This window comes from Cyclopterus lumpus, chromosome 2, assembly GCF_009769545.1.
Source record: "Cyclopterus lumpus isolate fCycLum1 chromosome 2, fCycLum1.pri, whole genome shotgun sequence".
In the NCBI taxonomy this organism is placed as follows: domain Eukaryota; kingdom Metazoa; phylum Chordata; class Actinopteri; order Perciformes; family Cyclopteridae; genus Cyclopterus; species Cyclopterus lumpus.
In genome coordinates, this window is record NC_046967.1 from 2,632,412 (window position 1) to 2,651,324 (window position 18,913).

At 33.8% G+C, this 18,913-nt stretch overlaps 1 protein-coding gene across 1 annotated transcript in view; it reads left to right on the forward strand.

Annotated features, from left to right (window-relative positions):
- LOC117746665 (NACHT, LRR and PYD domains-containing protein 3-like) overlaps window positions 1-18,913 on the forward strand; it is a gene marked incomplete at its 3' end in the record, with an annotated part of 43,463 nt that overhangs the window by 14,086 nt on the left and 10,464 nt on the right. The window contains exons 14-18 of the mRNA XM_034555939.1: window positions 1,780-1,953; window positions 4,677-4,794; window positions 9,765-9,916; window positions 12,243-12,416; window positions 15,140-15,257. Coding sequence (XP_034411830.1) covers window positions 1,780-1,953; window positions 4,677-4,794; window positions 9,765-9,916; window positions 12,243-12,416; window positions 15,140-15,257 — 736 coding nt within the window. The remainder of the gene's footprint in view (window positions 1-1,779; window positions 1,954-4,676; window positions 4,795-9,764; window positions 9,917-12,242; window positions 12,417-15,139; window positions 15,258-18,913) is intronic.

The window sequence follows — 18,913 nt, forward strand, 5'->3', positions numbered from 1 at the left end:
AAAAGTACGCGAGTCAGAGAAGTTCCAAAAAGAGAAATGTGGACATCTTAACCAGAGCTTAACCACGAATGGACTCAGTTATGTTTATTGTTCCCACAACCAGTTCAACAGCAGCATGTCTCACGTTCAGAGATATTAAAGCAGAGATATTAAAGCAGAGATATTAAAGCAGAGATATTAAAGCAGCGATATTAAAGCAGCGATATTATAGCAGAGATATTAAAACAGAGATATTAAAGCAGAGATATTAAAACAGAGATATTAATGCAGCAATATTAAAGCAGAGATATTAAAGCAGAGATATTATAACAGAGATATTAAAACAGAGATATTAAAGCAGAGATATTAAAACAGAGATATTAATGCAGCGATATTAAAGCAGAGATATTAAAGCAGCGATATTAAAACAGAGATATTAAATCAGAGATATGAAGCTACGAGACAAAGCTCAGATCTTTGGAGCAAACGTACCCTAAGAGCCCAATATGATCAGAATCTAACACATGAATTATAAATAAAGCTAAGAGCCCAATATGATCAGAATCTAACACATGAATTATAAATAAAGCCAAGAGCCCAATATGATCAGAATCTAACACATGAATTATAAATAAAGCTAAGAGCCCAATATGATCAGAATCTAACACATGAATTATAAATAAAGCCAAGAGCCCAATATGATCAGAATCTAACACATGAATTATAAATAAAGCCAAGAGCCCAATATGATCCGAATCTAACACATGAATTATAAATAAAGCTAAGAGCCCAATATGATCAGAATCTATCACATGAATTAATTGATCAACAATGACGTGAACAGAGAGAAATGAGCTGAAACAAGTGGTTTCATAACCAGATGAAGTCCCTGCACACACATTTCTCCTTCTAGATAACAATAATATAATATCTTGGCTCTTTTGATTGACATCGCTTGACGCCCCAATAAACTGAATTTAAAGCTGCAGGACAATTCAGTTAAATTATTATTTCTAAAATAAAGTCCTTTATTTTAAGTCACATTTTTCAAAAGCTTTCTGTTTTAAATCCAGCCTTTATTTTACTTTAAATAAGAGAAGATAATGTATTTATTATTAGAGTATGTATTATTTATAATCAATCCAGTTAAATTGGAAATCTGTTACAATAAATATTTTGTAGATGTTATATAATTTAGTTTTCTTTATTTAATTTGACAGTCAGTTGTTTACTACATACAGACGTTAATACAACTGTTGGCTACTTCAATGCTTATGGCACAAAATCATAGAGCGCATATTTGACATTGATGTTCTGGACCTTTAATGAGGAAGTTCTCTCTAACTGGACCTCGCTGAATTTTAATTGAATACCCTGATATACAATCATGAAATGTACAACTTGTCTGGCTTCATGCTGCTGATTGATGTTTATATATATATATATATATATATATATATATATATATATATATATATATATATATATATATATATATATATATATATATGAAACAAGTCATGACTCCTCCTGCCGTAAGCTGCTTCTACACGTCTGCTACCAGCTGCAGGAAACCTTGTGAAGTGGAGTTCACCATTTAAAACCTGATCACATCTGATTGATTATGAACAGATTGTTTCTATCATCATTTCTTCTTCTTACAGGGACATGATTTTAACAACATGTCTGTTTACAAAAGAAGATGAAACCAAAATGAAAGCCACTCATGTTAATGATGTAAATAATGATTCATTGTGTATTGATATGATAAACTCTGTGTGTTGTTTTGTGTGTTTTCAGTCTGTCAGACTGTAAGATCTCAGATGAAGGCTGTTCTTCTCTGGGATCAGCTCTGAAGTCAAACCCCTCCAGTCTGAGAGAACTGGATCTGAGTGGAAACCAGCTGCAGGATTTAGGAGTGAAGCTGCTGAGTGGTTTTCTGGAGAGTCCACATTGTAGTCTGGAGACTCTGAGGTGGGTTCACTGTCTGCTGCTAGTGTAGCACCTTCATGTTTAATCAATAACTATTTGATTGATCTACGTATTGATCCATCAAGTGTTACATTTTCTGGTAATATGTTCCACTTCACATCAGCTGCCTCGTTGTCTGCATGTCATCCTCTAGACCAGGGGTCACTAACAGGTGGACCGCGGTCCAGACCCAGACCCCTTTTTCTCTGGACCGAAAACCGATAGATAATTGAGATTTATTACATTTTCACAAGTCACTTCTATTTCACCGGCTCAGCTCTTCTAGTCTTTACGGCTCTCCTTCAGCGGTCCAGGAAACACAGCGGCCAATTACACGCGTTGTAAATCATCTCACGTGATGCTACTCGGCCAATCACACATGTGTATTCAGATAAGCCCCGCCCTCGACTCGAGTGCCATATTCACTCACACGGGAGCGACAGGAGACCCGAAAGATGGAAAAAGTACGCGAGTCAGAGAAGTTCCAAAAAGAGAAATGTGGACATCTTAACCAGAGCTTAACCACGAATGGACTCAGTTATGTTTATTGTTCCCACAACAAGTTCAACAGCAGCATGTCTCACGTTCAGAGATATTAAAGCAGAGATATTAAAGCAGAGATATTAAAGCAGAGATATTAAAGCAGAGATATTAAAGCAGAGATACTAAAGCAGAGATATTAAAACAGAGATATTAAAAAAGAGATAATAAAGCAGCGATATTATAACAGCGATATTAAAGCAGAGATATTAAAACAGAGATATTAAAGCAGTGATATTAAAACAGAGATATTAAAGCAGCGATATTATAACAGCGATATTAAAGCAGAGATATTAAAATAGAGATATTAAAGCAGAGATATTAAAACAGAGATATTATAGCAGAGATATTAAAACAGAGATATTAAAGCAGCGATATTATAACAGCGATATTAAAGCAGAGATATTAAAATAGAGATATTAAAGCAGAGATATTAAAACAGAGATATTAAAGCAGAGATATTAAAACAGAGATATTAAAGCAGAGATATTAAAGCAGCGATATTAAAACAGAGATATTAAAGCAGAGATACTAAAGCAGCGATATTAAAACAGAGATATTAAAGCAGGGATATTAAAACAGAGATTTTAAAGCAGCGATATTAAAGCAGCGATATTAAAGCAGAGATATTAAAGCAGAGATATTAAAACAGAGATATTAAATCAGCGATATTATAACAGAGATATTAAAGCAGCGATATTAAAACAGAGATATTAAAGCAGAGATACTAAAGCAGCGATATTAAAACAGAGATATTAAAACAGAGATATTAAAGCAGCGATATTATAACAGCGATATTAAAGCAAAGATATTAAAACAGAGATATTAAAGCAGAGATATTAAAGCAGAGATATTAAAGCAGAGATATTAAAGCAGGGATATTAAAACAGAGATTTTAAAGCAGCGATATTAAAGCAGCGATATTAAAGCAGAGATATTAAAGCAGAGATATTAAAAGAGAGATATTAAAGCAGCGATATTAAAAAAGAGATATTAAAACAGAGATATTAAAGCAGCGATATTATAACAGAGATATTAAAGCAGCGATATTAAAACAGAGATATTAAAGCAGAGATATTAAAGCAGAGATATGAAGCTACGAGACAAAGCTCAGATCTTTGGAGCAAACGTACCCTAAGAGCCCAAAATGATCAGAATCTAACACATGAATTATAAATAAAGCTAAGAGCCCAATATGATCAGAATCTAACACATGAATTAATTGATCAACAATGACGTGAACAGAGAGAAATGAGCTGAAACAAGTGGTTTCATAACCAGATGAAGTCCCTGCACACACATTTCTCCTTCTAGATAACAATAATATAATATCTTGGCTCTTTTGATTGACAACGCTTGACGCCCCAATAAACTGAATTTAAAGCTGCAGGACAATTCAGTTAAATTATTATTTCTAAAATAAAGTCCTTTATTTTAAGTCACATTTTTCAAAAGCTTTCTGTTTTAAATCCAGCCTTTATTTTACTTTAAATAAGAGAAGATAATGTATTTATTATTAGAGTATGTATTATTTATAATCAATCCAGTTAAATTGGAAATCTGTTACAATAAATATTTTGTAGATGTTATATAATTTAGTTTTCTTTATTTAATTTGACAGTCAGTTGTTTACTACATACAGACGTTAATACAACTGTTGGCTACTTCAATGCTTATGGCACAAAATCATAGAGCGCATATTTGACATTGATGTTCTGGACCTTTAATGAGGAAGTTCTCTCTAACTGGACCTCGCTGAATTTTAATTGAATACGTTGATATACAATCATGAAATGTACAACTTGTCTGGCTTCATGCTGCTGATTGATGTTTATATATATATATATATATATATATATATATATATATATATATATATATATATCTCCATATATGAAACAAGTCATGACTCCTCCTGCCGTAAGCTGCTTCTACACGTCTGCTACCAGCTGCAGGAAACCTTGTGAAGTGGAGTTCACCATTTAAAACCTGATCACATCTGATTGATTATGAACAGATTGTTTCTATCATCATTTCTTCTTCTTACAGGGACATGATTTTAACAACATGTCTGTTTACAAAAGAAGATGAAACCAAAATGAAAGCCACTCATGTTAATGATGTAAATAATATATTCATTGTGTATTGATATGATAAACTCTGTGTGTTGTTTTGTGTGTTTTTAGTCTGTCATGGTGTAAGATCTCAAAGGAAGGCTGTTCTTCTCTGGGATCAGCTCTGAAGTCAAACCCCTCCAGTCTGAGAAAACTGGATCTGAATGGAAACCAGCTGCAGGATTCAGGAGTGAAGCTGCTGAGTGGTTTTCTGGAGAGTCCACATTGTAGTCTGGAGACTCTGAGGTGGGTTCACTGTCTGCTGCTAGTGTAGCACCTTCATGTTTAATCAATAACTATTTGATTGATCTACGTATTGATCCATCAAGTGTTACATGTTCTGGTAATATGTTCCACTTCACATCAGCTGCCTCGTTGTCTGCATGTCATCCTCTAGACCAGGGGTCACTAACAGGTGGACCGCGGTCCAGACCCAGACCCCTTTTTCTCTGGACCGAAAACCGATAGATAATTGAGATTTATTACATTTTCACAAGTCACTTCTATTTCACCGGCTCAGCTCTTCTAGTCTTTACGGCTCTCCTTCAGCGGTCCAGGAAACACAGCGGCCAATTACACGCGTTGTAAATCATCTCACGTGATGCTACTCGGCCAATCACACATGTGTATTCAGATAAGCCCCGCCCTCGACTCGAGTGCCATATTCACTCACACGGGAGCGACAGGAGACCCGAAAGATGGAAAAAGTACGCGAGTCAGAGAAGTTCCAAAAAGAGAAATGTGGACATCTTAACCAGAGCTTAACCACGAATGGACTCAGTTATGTTTATTGTTCCCACAACCAGTTCAACAGCAGCATGTCTCACGTTCAGAGATATTAAAGCAGAGATATTAAAGCAGAGATATTAAAGCAGAGATATTAAAGCAGAGATACTAAAGCAGAGAAAGCAGAGATATTAAAGCAGAGATATTAAAGCTGAGATATTAAAGCAGCGATATTAAAGCAGAGATATTAAAGCAGATTAAAACAGAGATATTAAAACAGAGATATTAAAGCAGCGATAATAAAGCAGCGATATTAAAACAGAGATATTAAAGCAGGGATATTAAAACAGAGATATTAAAGTAGAGATACTAAAGCAGAGATATTAAAACAGATATATTAAAGCAGCGATATTAAAACAGAGATTTTAAATCAGAGATATGAAGCTACGAGACAAAGCTCAGATCTTTGGAGCAAACCTACCCTAAGAGCCCAATATGATTAGAATCTAACACATGAATTATAAATAAAGCTAAGAGCCCAATATGATCAGAATCTATCACATGAATTAATTGATCAACAATGACGTGAACAGAGAGAAATGAGCTGAAACAAGTGGTTTCATAACCAGATGAAGTCCCTGCACACACATTTCTCCTTCTAGATAACAATAATATAATATCTTGGCTCTTTTGATTGACAACGCTTGACGCCCCAATAAACTGAATTTAAAGCTGCAGGACAATTCAGTTAAATTATTATTTCTAAAATAAAGTCCTTTATTTTAAGTCACATTTTTCAAAAGCTTTCTGTTTTAAATCCAGCCTTTATTTTACTTTAAATAAGAGAAGATAATGTATTTATTATTAGAGTATGTATTATTTATAATCAATCCAGTTAAATTGGAAATCTGTTATAATAAATATTTTGTAGATGTTATATAATTTAGTTTTCTTTATTTAATTTGACAGTCAGTTGTTTACTACATACAGACGTTAATACAACTGTTGGCTACTTCAATGCTTATGGCACAAAATCATAGAGCGCATATTTGACATTGATGTTCTGGACCTTTAATGAGGAAGTTCTCTCTAACTGGACCTCGCTGAATTTTAATTGAATACCCTGATATACAATCATGAAATGTACAACTTGTCTGGCTTCATGCTGCTGATGGATATATATATATATATATATATATATATATATATATATATATATATATATATATATATATCCATATCTATATATATAGATATATATTTATATCTCCATATATGAAACAAGTCATGACTCCTCCTGCCCGTAAGCTGCTTCTACACGTCTGCTACCAGCTGCAGGAAACCTTGTGAAGTGGAGTTCACCATTTAAAACCTGATCACATCTGATTGATTATGAACAGATTGTTTCTATCATCATTTCTTCTTCTTACAGGGACATGATTTTAACAACATGTCTGTTTACAAAAGAAGATGAAACCAAAATGAAAGCCACTCATGTTAATGATGTAAATAATGATTCATTGTGTATTGATATGATAAACTCTGTGTGTTGTTTTGTGTGTTTTCAGTCTGTCATGGTGTAAGATCTCAAAGGAAGGCTGTTCTTCTCTGGGATCAGCTCTGAAGTCAAACCCCTCCAGTCTGAGAGAACTGGATCTGAGTGGAAACCAGCTGCAGGATTCAGGAGTGAAGCTGCTGAGTGGTTTTCTGGAGAGTCCACATTGTAGTCTGGAGACTCTGAGGTGGGTTCACTGTCTGCTGCTAGTGTAGCACCTTCATGTTTAATCAATAACTATTTGATTGATCTACGTATTGATCCATCAAGTGTTACATTTTCTGGTAATATGTTCCACTTCACCTCAGCTGCCTCGTTGTCTGCATGTCATCCTCTAGACCAGGGGTCACTAACAGGTGGACCGCGGTCCAGACCCAGACCCCTTTTTCTCTGGACCGAAAACCGATAGATAATTGAGATTTATTACATTTTCACAAGTCACTTCTATTTCACCGGCTCAGCTCTTCTAGTCTTTACGGCTCTCCTTCAGCGGTCCAGGAAACACAGCGGCCAATTACACGCGTTGTAAATCATCTCACGTGATGCTACTCGGCCAATCACACATGTGTATTCAGATAAGCCCCGCCCTCGACTCGAGTGCCATATTCACTCACACGGGAGCGACAGGAGACCCGAAAGATGGAAAAAGTACGCGAGTCAGAGAAGTTCCAAAAAGAGAAATGTGGACATCTTAACCAGAGCTTAACCACGAATGGACTCAGTTATGTTTATTGTTCCCACAACCAGTTCAACAGCAGCATGTCTCACGTTCAGAGATATTAAAGCAGAGATATTAAAGCAGAGATATTAAAGCAGCGATATTAAAGCAGCGATATTATAGCAGAGATATTAAAACAGAGATATTAAAGCAGAGATATTAAAACAGAGATATTAATGCAGCAATATTAAAGCAGAGATATTAAAGCAGAGATATTATAACAGAGATATTAAAACAGAGATATTAAAGCAGAGATATTAAAGCAGAGATATTAAAGCAGAGATACTAAAGCAGAGATATTAAAACAGAGATATTAAAAAAGAGATAATAAAGCAGCGATATTATAACAGCGATATTAAAGCAGAGATATTAAAACAGAGATATTAAAGCAGAGATATTAAAACAGAGATATTAAAGCAGCGATATTATAACAGCGATATTAAAGCAGAGATATTAAAATAGAGATATTAAAGCAGAGATATTAAAACAGAGATATTAAAGCAGCGATATTATAACAGCGATATTAAAGCAGAGATATTAAAATAGAGATATTAAAGCAGAGATATTAAAGCAGAGATATTAAATCAGAGATATTAAAGCAGAGATATTAAAACAGAGATATTAATGCAGCAATATTAAAGCAGAGATATTAAAGCAGAGATATTATAACAGAGATATTAAAACAGAGATATTAAAGCAGAGATATTAAAACAGAGATATTAATGCAGCGATATTAAAGCAGAGATATTAAAGCAGAGATATTAAAGCAGCGATATTAAAAAAGAGATATTAAATCAGAGATATGAAGCTACGAGACAAAGCTCAGATCTTTGGAGCAAACGTACCCTAAGAGCCCAATATGATCAGAATCTAACACATGAATTATAAATAAAGCCAAGAGCCCAATATGATCAGAATCTAACACATGAATCATAAATAAAGCTAAGAGCCCAATATGATCAGAATCTAACACATGAATTATAAATAAAGCCAAGAGCCCAATATGATCCGAATCTAACACATGAATTATAAATAAAGCTAAGAGCCCAATATGATCAGAATCTAACACATGAATTATAAATAAAGCTAAGAGCCCAATATGATCAGAATCTAACACATGAATTATAAATAAAGCTAAGAGCCCAATATGATCAGAATCTATCACATGAATTAATTGATCAACAATGACGTGAACAGAGAGAAATGAGCTGAAACAAGTGGTTTCATAACCAGATGAAGTCCCTGCACACACATTTCTCCTTCTAGATAACAATAATATAATATCTTGGCTCTTTTGATTGACATCGCTTGACGCCCCAATAAACTGAATTTAAAGCTGCAGGACAATTCAGTTAAATTATTATTTCTAAAATAAAGTCCTTTATTTTAAGTCACATTTTTCAAAAGCTTTCTGTTTTCAATCCAGCCTTTATTTTACTTTAAATAAGAGAAGATAATGTATTTATTATTAGAGTATGTATTATTTATAATCAATCCAGTTAAATTGGAAATCTGTTACAATAAATATTTTGTAGATGTTATATAATTTAGTTTTCTTTATTTAATTTGACAGTCAGTTGTTTACTACATACAGACGTTAATACAACTGTTGGCTACTTCAATGCTTATGGCACAAAATCATAGAGCGCATATTTGACATTGATGTTCTGGACCTTTAATGAGGAAGTTCTCTCTAACTGGACCTCGCTGAATTTTAATTGAATACCCTGATATACAATCATGAAATGTACAACTTGTCTGGCTTCATGCTGCTGATGGTTATATATATATATATATATATATATATATATATATATATATATATATATATATATATATATATATATATGAAACAAGTCATGACTCCTCCTGCCGTAAGCTGCTTCTACACGTCTGCTACCAGCTGCAGGAAACCTTGTGAAGTGGAGTTCACCATTTAAAACCTGATCACATCTGATTGATTATGAACAGATTGTTTCTATCATCATTTCTTCTTCTTACAGGGACATGATTTTAACAACATGTCTGTTTACAAAAGAAGATGAAACCAAAATGAAAGCCACTCATGTTAATGATGTAAATAATGATTCATTGTGTATTGATATGATAAACTCTGTGTGTTGTTTTGTGTGTTTTCAGTCTGTCATGGTGTCAGATCTCAAAGGAAGGCTGTTCTTCTCTGGGATCAGCTCTGAAGTCAAACCCCTCCAGTCTGAGAAAACTGGATCTGAATGGAAACCAGCTGCAGGATTCAGGAGTGAAGCTGCTGAGTGGTTTTCTGGAGAGTCCACATTGTAGTCTGGAGACTCTGAGGTGGGTTCACTGTCTGCTGCTAGTGTAGCACCTTCATGTTTAATCAATAACTATTTGATTGATCTACGTATTGATCCATCAAGTGTTACATTTTCTGGTAATATGTTCCACTTCACATCAGCTGCCTCGTTGTCTGCATGTCATCCTCTAGACCAGGGGTCACTAACAGGTGGACCGCGGTCCAGACCCAGACCCCTTTTTCTCTGGACCGAAAACCGATAGATAATTGAGATTTATTACATTTTCACAAGTCACTTCTATTTCACCGGCTCAGCTCTTCTAGTCTTTACGGCTCTCCTTCAGCGGTCCAGGAAACACAGCGGCCAATTACACGCGTTGTAAATCATCTCACGTGATGCTACTCGGCCAATCACACATGTGTATTCAGATAAGCCCCGCCCTCGACTCGAGTGCCATATTCACTCACACGGGAGCGACAGGAGACCCGAAAGATGGAAAAGTACGCAAGTCAGAGAAGTTCCAAAAAGAGAAATGTGGACATCTTAACCAGAGCTTAACCACGAATGGACTCAGTTATGTTTATTGTTCCCACAACCAGTTCAACAGCAGCATGTCTCACGTTCAGAGATATTAAAGCAGAGATATTAAAGCAGAGATATTAAAGCAGAGATATTAAAGCAGCGATATTAAAGCAGCGATATTATAGCAGAGATATTAAAACAGAGATATTAAAGCAGAGATATTAAAACAGAGATATTAATGCAGCAATATTAAAGCAGAGATATTAAAGCAGAGATATTATAACAGAGATATTAAAACAGAGATATTAAAGCAGAGATATTAAAACAGAGATATTAATGCAGCGATATTAAAGCAGAGATATTAAAGCAGAGATATTAAAGCAGCGATATTAAAAAAGAGATATTAAATCAGAGATATGAAGCTACGAGACAAAGCTCAGATCTTTGGAGCAAACGTACCCTAAGAGCCCAATATGATCAGAATCTAACACATGAATTATAAATAAAGCTAAGAGCCCAATATGATCAGAATCTAACACATGAATTATAAATAAAGCCAAGAGCCCAATATGATCAGAATCTAACACATGAATTATAAATAAAGCTAAGAGCCCAATATGATCAGAATCTATCACATGAATTAATTGATCAACAATGACGTGAACAGAGAGAAATGAGCTGAAACAAGTGGTTTCATAACCAGATGAAGTCCCTGCACACACATTTCTCCTTCTAGATAACAATAATATAATATCTTGGCTCTTTTGATTGACAACGCTTGACGCCCCAATAAACTGAATTTAAAGCTGCAGGACAATTCAGTTAAATTATTATTTCTAAAATAAAGTCCTTTATTTTAAGTCACATTTTTCAAAAGCTTTCTGTTTTAAATCCAGCCTTTATTTTACTTTAAATAAGAGAAGATAATGTATTTATTATTAGAGTATGTATTATTTATAATCAAACCAGTTAAATTGGAAATCTGTTATAATAAATATTTTGTAGATGTTATATAATTTAGTTTTCTTTATTTAATTTGACAGTCAGTTGTTTACTACATACAGACGTTAATACAACTGTTGGCTACTTCAATGCTTATGGCACAAAATCATAGAGCGCATATTTGACATTGATGTTCTGGACCTTTAATGAGGAAGTTCTCTCTAACTGGACCTCGCTGAATTTTAATTGAATACGTTGATATACAATCATGAAATGTACAACTTGTCTGGCTTCATGCTGCTGATGGATATATATATATATATATATATATATATATATATATATATATATATATATAGATCTATATATCTATATATATATCTATATATATATATATATATATATATATATATATATATCTATATATATATATATCTATATATATAGATATATATATATATACATATATATATATATATATGTATATATATATATCTATATATATATATCTATCTATCTATCTATCTATCTATCTATCTATCTATCTATATATATATATATATATATATATATATATATATATATATATATATATATATATATCTCATATATGAAACAAGTCATGACTCCTCCTGCCGTAAGCTGCTTCTACACGTCTGCTACCAGCTGCAGGAAACCTTGTGAAGTGGAGTTCACCATTTAAAACCTGATCACATCTGATTGATTATGAACAGATTGTTTCTATCATCATTTCTTCTTCTTACAGGGACATGATTTTAACAACATGTCTGTTTACAAAAGAAGATGAAACCAAAATGAAAGCCACTCATGTTAATGATGTAAATAATGATTCATTGTGTATTGATATGATAAACTCTGTGTGTTGTTTTGTGTGTTTTCAGTCTGTCAGACTGTAAGATCTCAGATGAAGGCTGTTCTTCTCTGGGATCAGCTCTGAAGTCAAACCCCTCCAGTCTGAGAGAACTGGATCTGAGTGGAAACCAGCTGCAGGATTTAGGAGTGAAGCTGCTGAGTGGTTTTCTGGAGAGTCCACATTGTAGTCTGGAGACTCTGAGGTGGGTTCACTGTCTGCTGCTAGTGTAGCACCTTCATGTTTAATCAATAACTATTTGATTGATCTACGTATTGATCCATCAAGTGTTACATTTTCTGGTAATATGTTCCACTTCACATCAGCTGCCTCGTTGTCTGCATGTCATCCTCTAGACCAGGGGTCACTAACAGGTGGACCGCGGTCCAGACCCAGACCCCTTTTTCTCTGGACCGAAAACCGATAGATAATTGAGATTTATTACATTTTCACAAGTCACTTCTATTTCACCGGCTCAGCTCTTCTAGTCTTTACGGCTCTCCTTCAGCGGTCCAGGAAACACAGCGGCCAATTACACGCGTTGTAAATCATCTCACGTGATGCTACTCGGCCAATCACACATGTGTATTCAGATAAGCCCCGCCCTCGACTCGAGTGCCATATTCACTCACACGGGAGCGACAGGAGACCCGAAAGATGGAAAAAGTACGCGAGTCAGAGAAGTTCCAAAAAGAGAAATGTGGACATCTTAACCAGAGCTTAACCACGAATGGACTCAGTTATGTTTATTGTTCCCACAACCAGTTCAACAGCAGCATGTCTCACGTTCAGAGATATTAAAGCAGAGATATTAAAGCAGAGATAATAAAGCAGCGATATTAAAACAGAGTTATTAGAGATATTAAAACAGAGATATTAAAGCAGAGATATTAAAGAAGATATATTAAAGCAGAGATATTAAAGCAGAGATATTAAAACAGAGATATTAAAACAGAGATATTAAAGCAGCGATATTAAAGCAGAGATATTAAAACAGAGATATTAAAGCAGCGATATTAAAACAGAGATATTAAAACAGAGATATTAAAACAGAGATAATAAAGCGGAGATATTAAAGCAGAGATATTAAAACAGAGATATTAATGCAGCGATATTAAAGCAGCGATATTAAAGCAGCAATATTATAGCAGAGATATTAAAACAGAGATATTAAAGCAGAGTTATTAAAGCAGCGATATTATAACAGCGATATTAAAGCAGAGATATTAAAACAGAGATATTAAAGCAGCGATATTAAAGCAGAGATATTAAAGCGGCGATATTAAAGCGGCGATATTAAAGCAGAGATATTAAAGCAGCGATATTAAAGCAGCGATAATAAAACAGAGATATTAAAGCAGAGATATTAAAACAGAGATATTATAACAGCGATATTGAAACAGAGATATTAAAGCAGAGATATTAAAGCAGAGATATTAAAGCAGCGATATCAAAGCAGCGATATTAAAGCAGAGATATTAAAGCAGAGATACTAAAGCAGAGATATTAAAGCAGAGATATTAAAGCAGCAATATTAAAGCAGCGATATTGTAACAGCGATATTAAAGCAGAGATATTAAAGCAGCGATATTATAACAGCGATATTAAAGCAGAGATATTAAAACAGAGATATTAAAGCAGTGATATTAAAGCAGAGATATTAAAGCAGAGATATTAAAGCAGCGATATTAAAGCAGAGATATTAAAGCAGCGATATCAAAGCAGCGATATTAAAGCAGAGATATTAAAACAGAGATATTAAAGCAGAGATATTAAAGCAGAGATATTAAAGCAGAGATTTTAAATCAGAGATATGAAGCTGCGAGACAAAGCTCAGATCTTTGGAGCAAACGTACCCTAAGAGCCCAAAATGATCAGAATCTAACACATGAATTATAAATAAAGCTAAGAGCCCAATATGATCAGAATCTATCACATGAATTAATTGATCAACAATGACGTGAACAGAGAGAAATGAGCTGAAACAAGTGGTTTCATAACCAGATGAAGTCCCTGCACACACATTTCTCCTTCTAGATAACAATAATATAATATCTTGGCTCTTTTGATTGACATCGCTTGACGCCCCAATAAACTGAATTTAAAGCTGCAGGACAATTCAGTTAAATTATTATTTCTAAAATAAAGTCCTTTATTTTAAGTCACATTTTTCAAAAGCTTTCTGTTTTAAATCCAGCCTTTATTTTACTTTAAATAAGAGAAGATAATGTATTTATTATTAGAGTATGTATTATTTATAATCAATCCAGTTAAATTGGAAATCTGTTACAATAAATATTTTGTAGATGTTATATAATTTAGTTTTCTTTATTTAATTTGACAGTCAGTTGTTTACTACATACAGACGTTAATACAACTGTTGGCTACTTCAATGCTTATGGCACAAAATCATAGAGCGCATATTTGACATTGATGTTCTGGACCTTTAATGAGGAAGTTCTCTCTAACTGGACCTCGCTGAATTTTAATTGAATACCCTGATATACAATCATGAAATGTACAACTTGTCTGGCTTCATGCTGCTGATTGATGTTTATATATATATATATATATATATATATATATATATATATATATATATATATATATATATATATATATATATATATATATATATGAAACAAGTCATGACTCCTCCTGCCGTAAGCTGCTTCTACACGTCTGCTACCAGCTGCAGGAAACCTTGTGAAGTGGAGTTCACCATTTAAAACCTGATCACATCTGATTGATTATGAACAGATTGTTTCTATCATCATTTCTTCTTCTTACAGGGACATGATTTTAACAACATGTCTGTTTACAAAAGAAGATGAAACCAAAATGAAAGCCACTCATGTTAATGATGTAAATAATGATTCATTGTGTATTGATATGATAAACTCTGTGTGTTGTTTTGTGTGTTTTCAGTCTGTCATGGTGTAAGATCTCAGATGAAGGCTGTTCTTCTCTGGGATCAGCTCTGAAGTCAAACCCCTCCAGTCTGAGAGAACTGGATCTGAATGGAAACCAGCTGCAGGATTTAGGAGTGAAGCTGCTGAGTGGTTTTCTGGAGAGTCCACATTGTAGTCTGGAGACTCTGAGGTGGGTTCACTGTCTGCTGCTAGTGTAGCACCTTCATGTTTAATCAATAACTATTTGATTGATCTACGTATTGATCCATCAAGTGTTACATGTTCTGGTAATATGTTCCACTTCACATCAGCTGCCTCGTTGTCTGCATGTCATCCTCTAGACCAGGGGTCACTAACAGGTGGACCGCGGTCCAGACCCAGACCCCTTTTTCTCTGGACCGAAAACCGATAGATAATTGAGATTTATTACATTTTCACAAGTCACTTCTATTTCACCGGCTCAGCTCTTCTAGTCTTTACGGCTCTCCTTCAGCGGTCCAGGAAACACAGCGGCCAATTACACGCGTTGTAAATCATCTCACGTGATGCTACTCGGCCAATCACACATGTGTATTCAGATAAGCCCCGCCCTCGACTCGAGTGCCATATTCACTCACACGGGAGCGACAGGAGACCCGAAAGATGGAAAAAGTACGCGAGTCAGAGAAGTTCCAAAAAGAGAAATGTGGACATCTTAACCAGAGCTTAACCACGAATGGACTCTGTTATGTTTATTGTTCCCACAACCAGTTCAACAGCAGCATGTCTCACGTTCAGAGATATTAAAGCAGAGATATTAAAGCAGGGATAATAAAGCAGAGATATTAAAACAGAGATATTAAAGCTGAGTTATTAAAACAGAGATATTAAAGCAGAGATATTAAAACAGAGATATTAAAGCTGTGATATTAAAGCAGAGATATTAAAACAGAGATATTAAAGCAGAGATACTAAAGCAGATATATTAAAACAGAGATATTAAAAAAGAGATAATAAAGCAGCGATATTATAACAGCGATATTAAAGCAGAGATATTAAAACAGAGATATTAAAGCAGAGATATTAAAACAGAGATATTAAAGCAGCGATATTATAACAGCGATATTAAAGCAGAGATATTAAAATAGAGATATTAAAGCAGAGATATTAAAACAGAGATATTATAGCAGAGATATTAAAACAGAGATATTAAAACAGAGATATTATAACAGCGATATTAAAGCAGAGATATTAAAATAGAGATATTAAAGCAGAGATATTAAAACAGAGATATTAAAGCAGAGATATTAAAGCAGAGATATTAAAGCAGCGATATTAAAACAGAGATATTAAAGCAGAGATACTAAAGCAGCGATATTAAAACAGAGATATTAAAACAGAGATATTAAAGCAGCGATATTATAACAGCGATATTAAAGCAAAGATATTAAAACAGAGATATTAAAGCAGAGATATTAAAACAGAGATATTAAAGCAGAGATATTAAAGCAGAGATATTAAAGCAGAGATATTAAAGCAGGGATATTAAAACAGAGATTTTAAAGCAGCGATATTAAAGCAGAGATATTAAAACAGAGATATTAAAGCAGCGATATTAAAAAAGAGATATTAAAACAGAGATATTAAAGCAGCGATATTATAACAGAGATATTAAAGCAGCGATATTAAAACAGAGATATTAAAGCAGAGATATTAAAGCAGAGATATGAAGCTACGAGACAAAGCTCAGATCTTTGGAGCAAACGTACCCTAAGAGCCCAAAATGATCAGAATCTAACACATGAATTATAAATAAAGCCAAGAGCCCAATATGATCAGAATCTAACACATGAATTATAAATAAAGCTAAGAGCCCAATATGATCAGAATCTAACACATGAATTATAAATAAAGCTAAGAGCCTGTTGAGTTGTAGTGGATTTTATATACACTTGCACATGTAGATAAGAGAGGTTATGTTTTAAATTAATACATAAAGAAAGATATGATCATTAATTTGAGGAATATTCTGAGGAATGTATTATGAAGCATAAGAGAGGATCACTGTTTTATTATTCTGTTTGTTAATGACAAATGTAATGATTCATTGTATGATGCATGGGAATGAATGGATGTTTTATTGTTTAGACAGTAGTTAAAGGGATGCCGATTGAAACCTGAGATGTTGCTTTTATTCTGTAGGCAGGATAATAGGGTTTTATTCTGAAGGGGAACTTCCTGTCCTTGACCGGAAGTGTGATCTTTGACCCCGCTAGTTTATCGATTTGAGGCATTCTTTGAAGTGGCCAATGGAACTAACCCTCAGGTGTGAACCTTATGTCTTATTCGCTGGTCAGCGTAGCATGCTGTGTCTCTGAAAGGTATTTGCATGAATACCTCCACTAACCAATGGGAGCTTAGCTCAGCGAATGGACTGTGAATAAAACTAATTGTGAGACGTGAATTTGGTCTCTTACGTGGTGACGCAAGACAGAAACTGTTGGCTAAGTCAGGAGACTGTGGAAGCGAAGCCATGTGAGCGCGTCCGGGCCTGGACCATGTATGTATACAGATGACTCTAGTTTGTTATGATTAAATAATGATTATTATATATCTCTGGCTTCGGAGCTTCTTCTTCCAAGCACAAGGTAGCTCGAGACTCTCTGAACTCTTACAAGCCCAATATGATCAGAATCTATCACATGAATTAATTGATCAACAATGACGTGAACAGAGAGAAATGAGCTGAAACAAGTGGTTTCATAACCAGATGAAGTCCCTGCACACACATTTCTCCTTCTAGATAACAATAATATAATATCTTGGCTCTTTTGATTGACAACGCTTGACGCCCCAATAAACTGAATTTAAAGCTGCAGGACAATTCAGTTAAATTATTATTTCTAAAATAAAGTCCTTTATTTTAAGTCACATTTTTCAAAAGCTTTCTGTTTTAAATCCAGCCTTTATTTTACTTTAAATAAGAGAAGATAATGTATTTATTATTAGAGTATGTATTATTTATAATCAAACCAGTTAAATTGGAAATCTGTTATAATAAATATTTTGTAGATGTTATATAATTTAGTTTTCTTTATTTAATTTGACAGTCAGTTGTTTACTACATACAGACGTTAATACAACTGTTGGCTACTTCAATGCTTATGGCACAAAATCATAGAGCGCATATTTGACATTGATGTTCTGGACCTTTAATGAGGAAGTTCTCTCTAACTGGACCTCGCTGAATTTTAATTGAATACGTTGATATACAATCATGAAATGTACAACTTGTCTGGCTTCATGCTGCTGATGGATATATATATATATATATATATATATATATATATATATATATATATATAGATCTATATATCTATATCTATATCTATATATATATATATATATATATATATATATCTATATATATATATATCTATATATATAGATATATATATATACATATATATATATATATGTATATATATATATATCTATATATATATATCTATCTATCTATCTATCTATCTATCTATCTATCTATCTATCTATCTATCTATATATATATATATATATATATATATATATATATATATATATATATATATATATCTCATATATGAAACAAGTCATGACTCCTCCTGCCGTAAGCTGCTTCTACACGTCTGCTACCAGCTGCAGGAAACCTTGTGAAGTGGAGTTCACCATTTAAAACCTGATCACATCTGATTGATTATGAACAGATTGTTTCTATCATCATTTCTTCTTCTTACAGGGACATGATTTTAACAACATGTCTGTTTACAAAAGA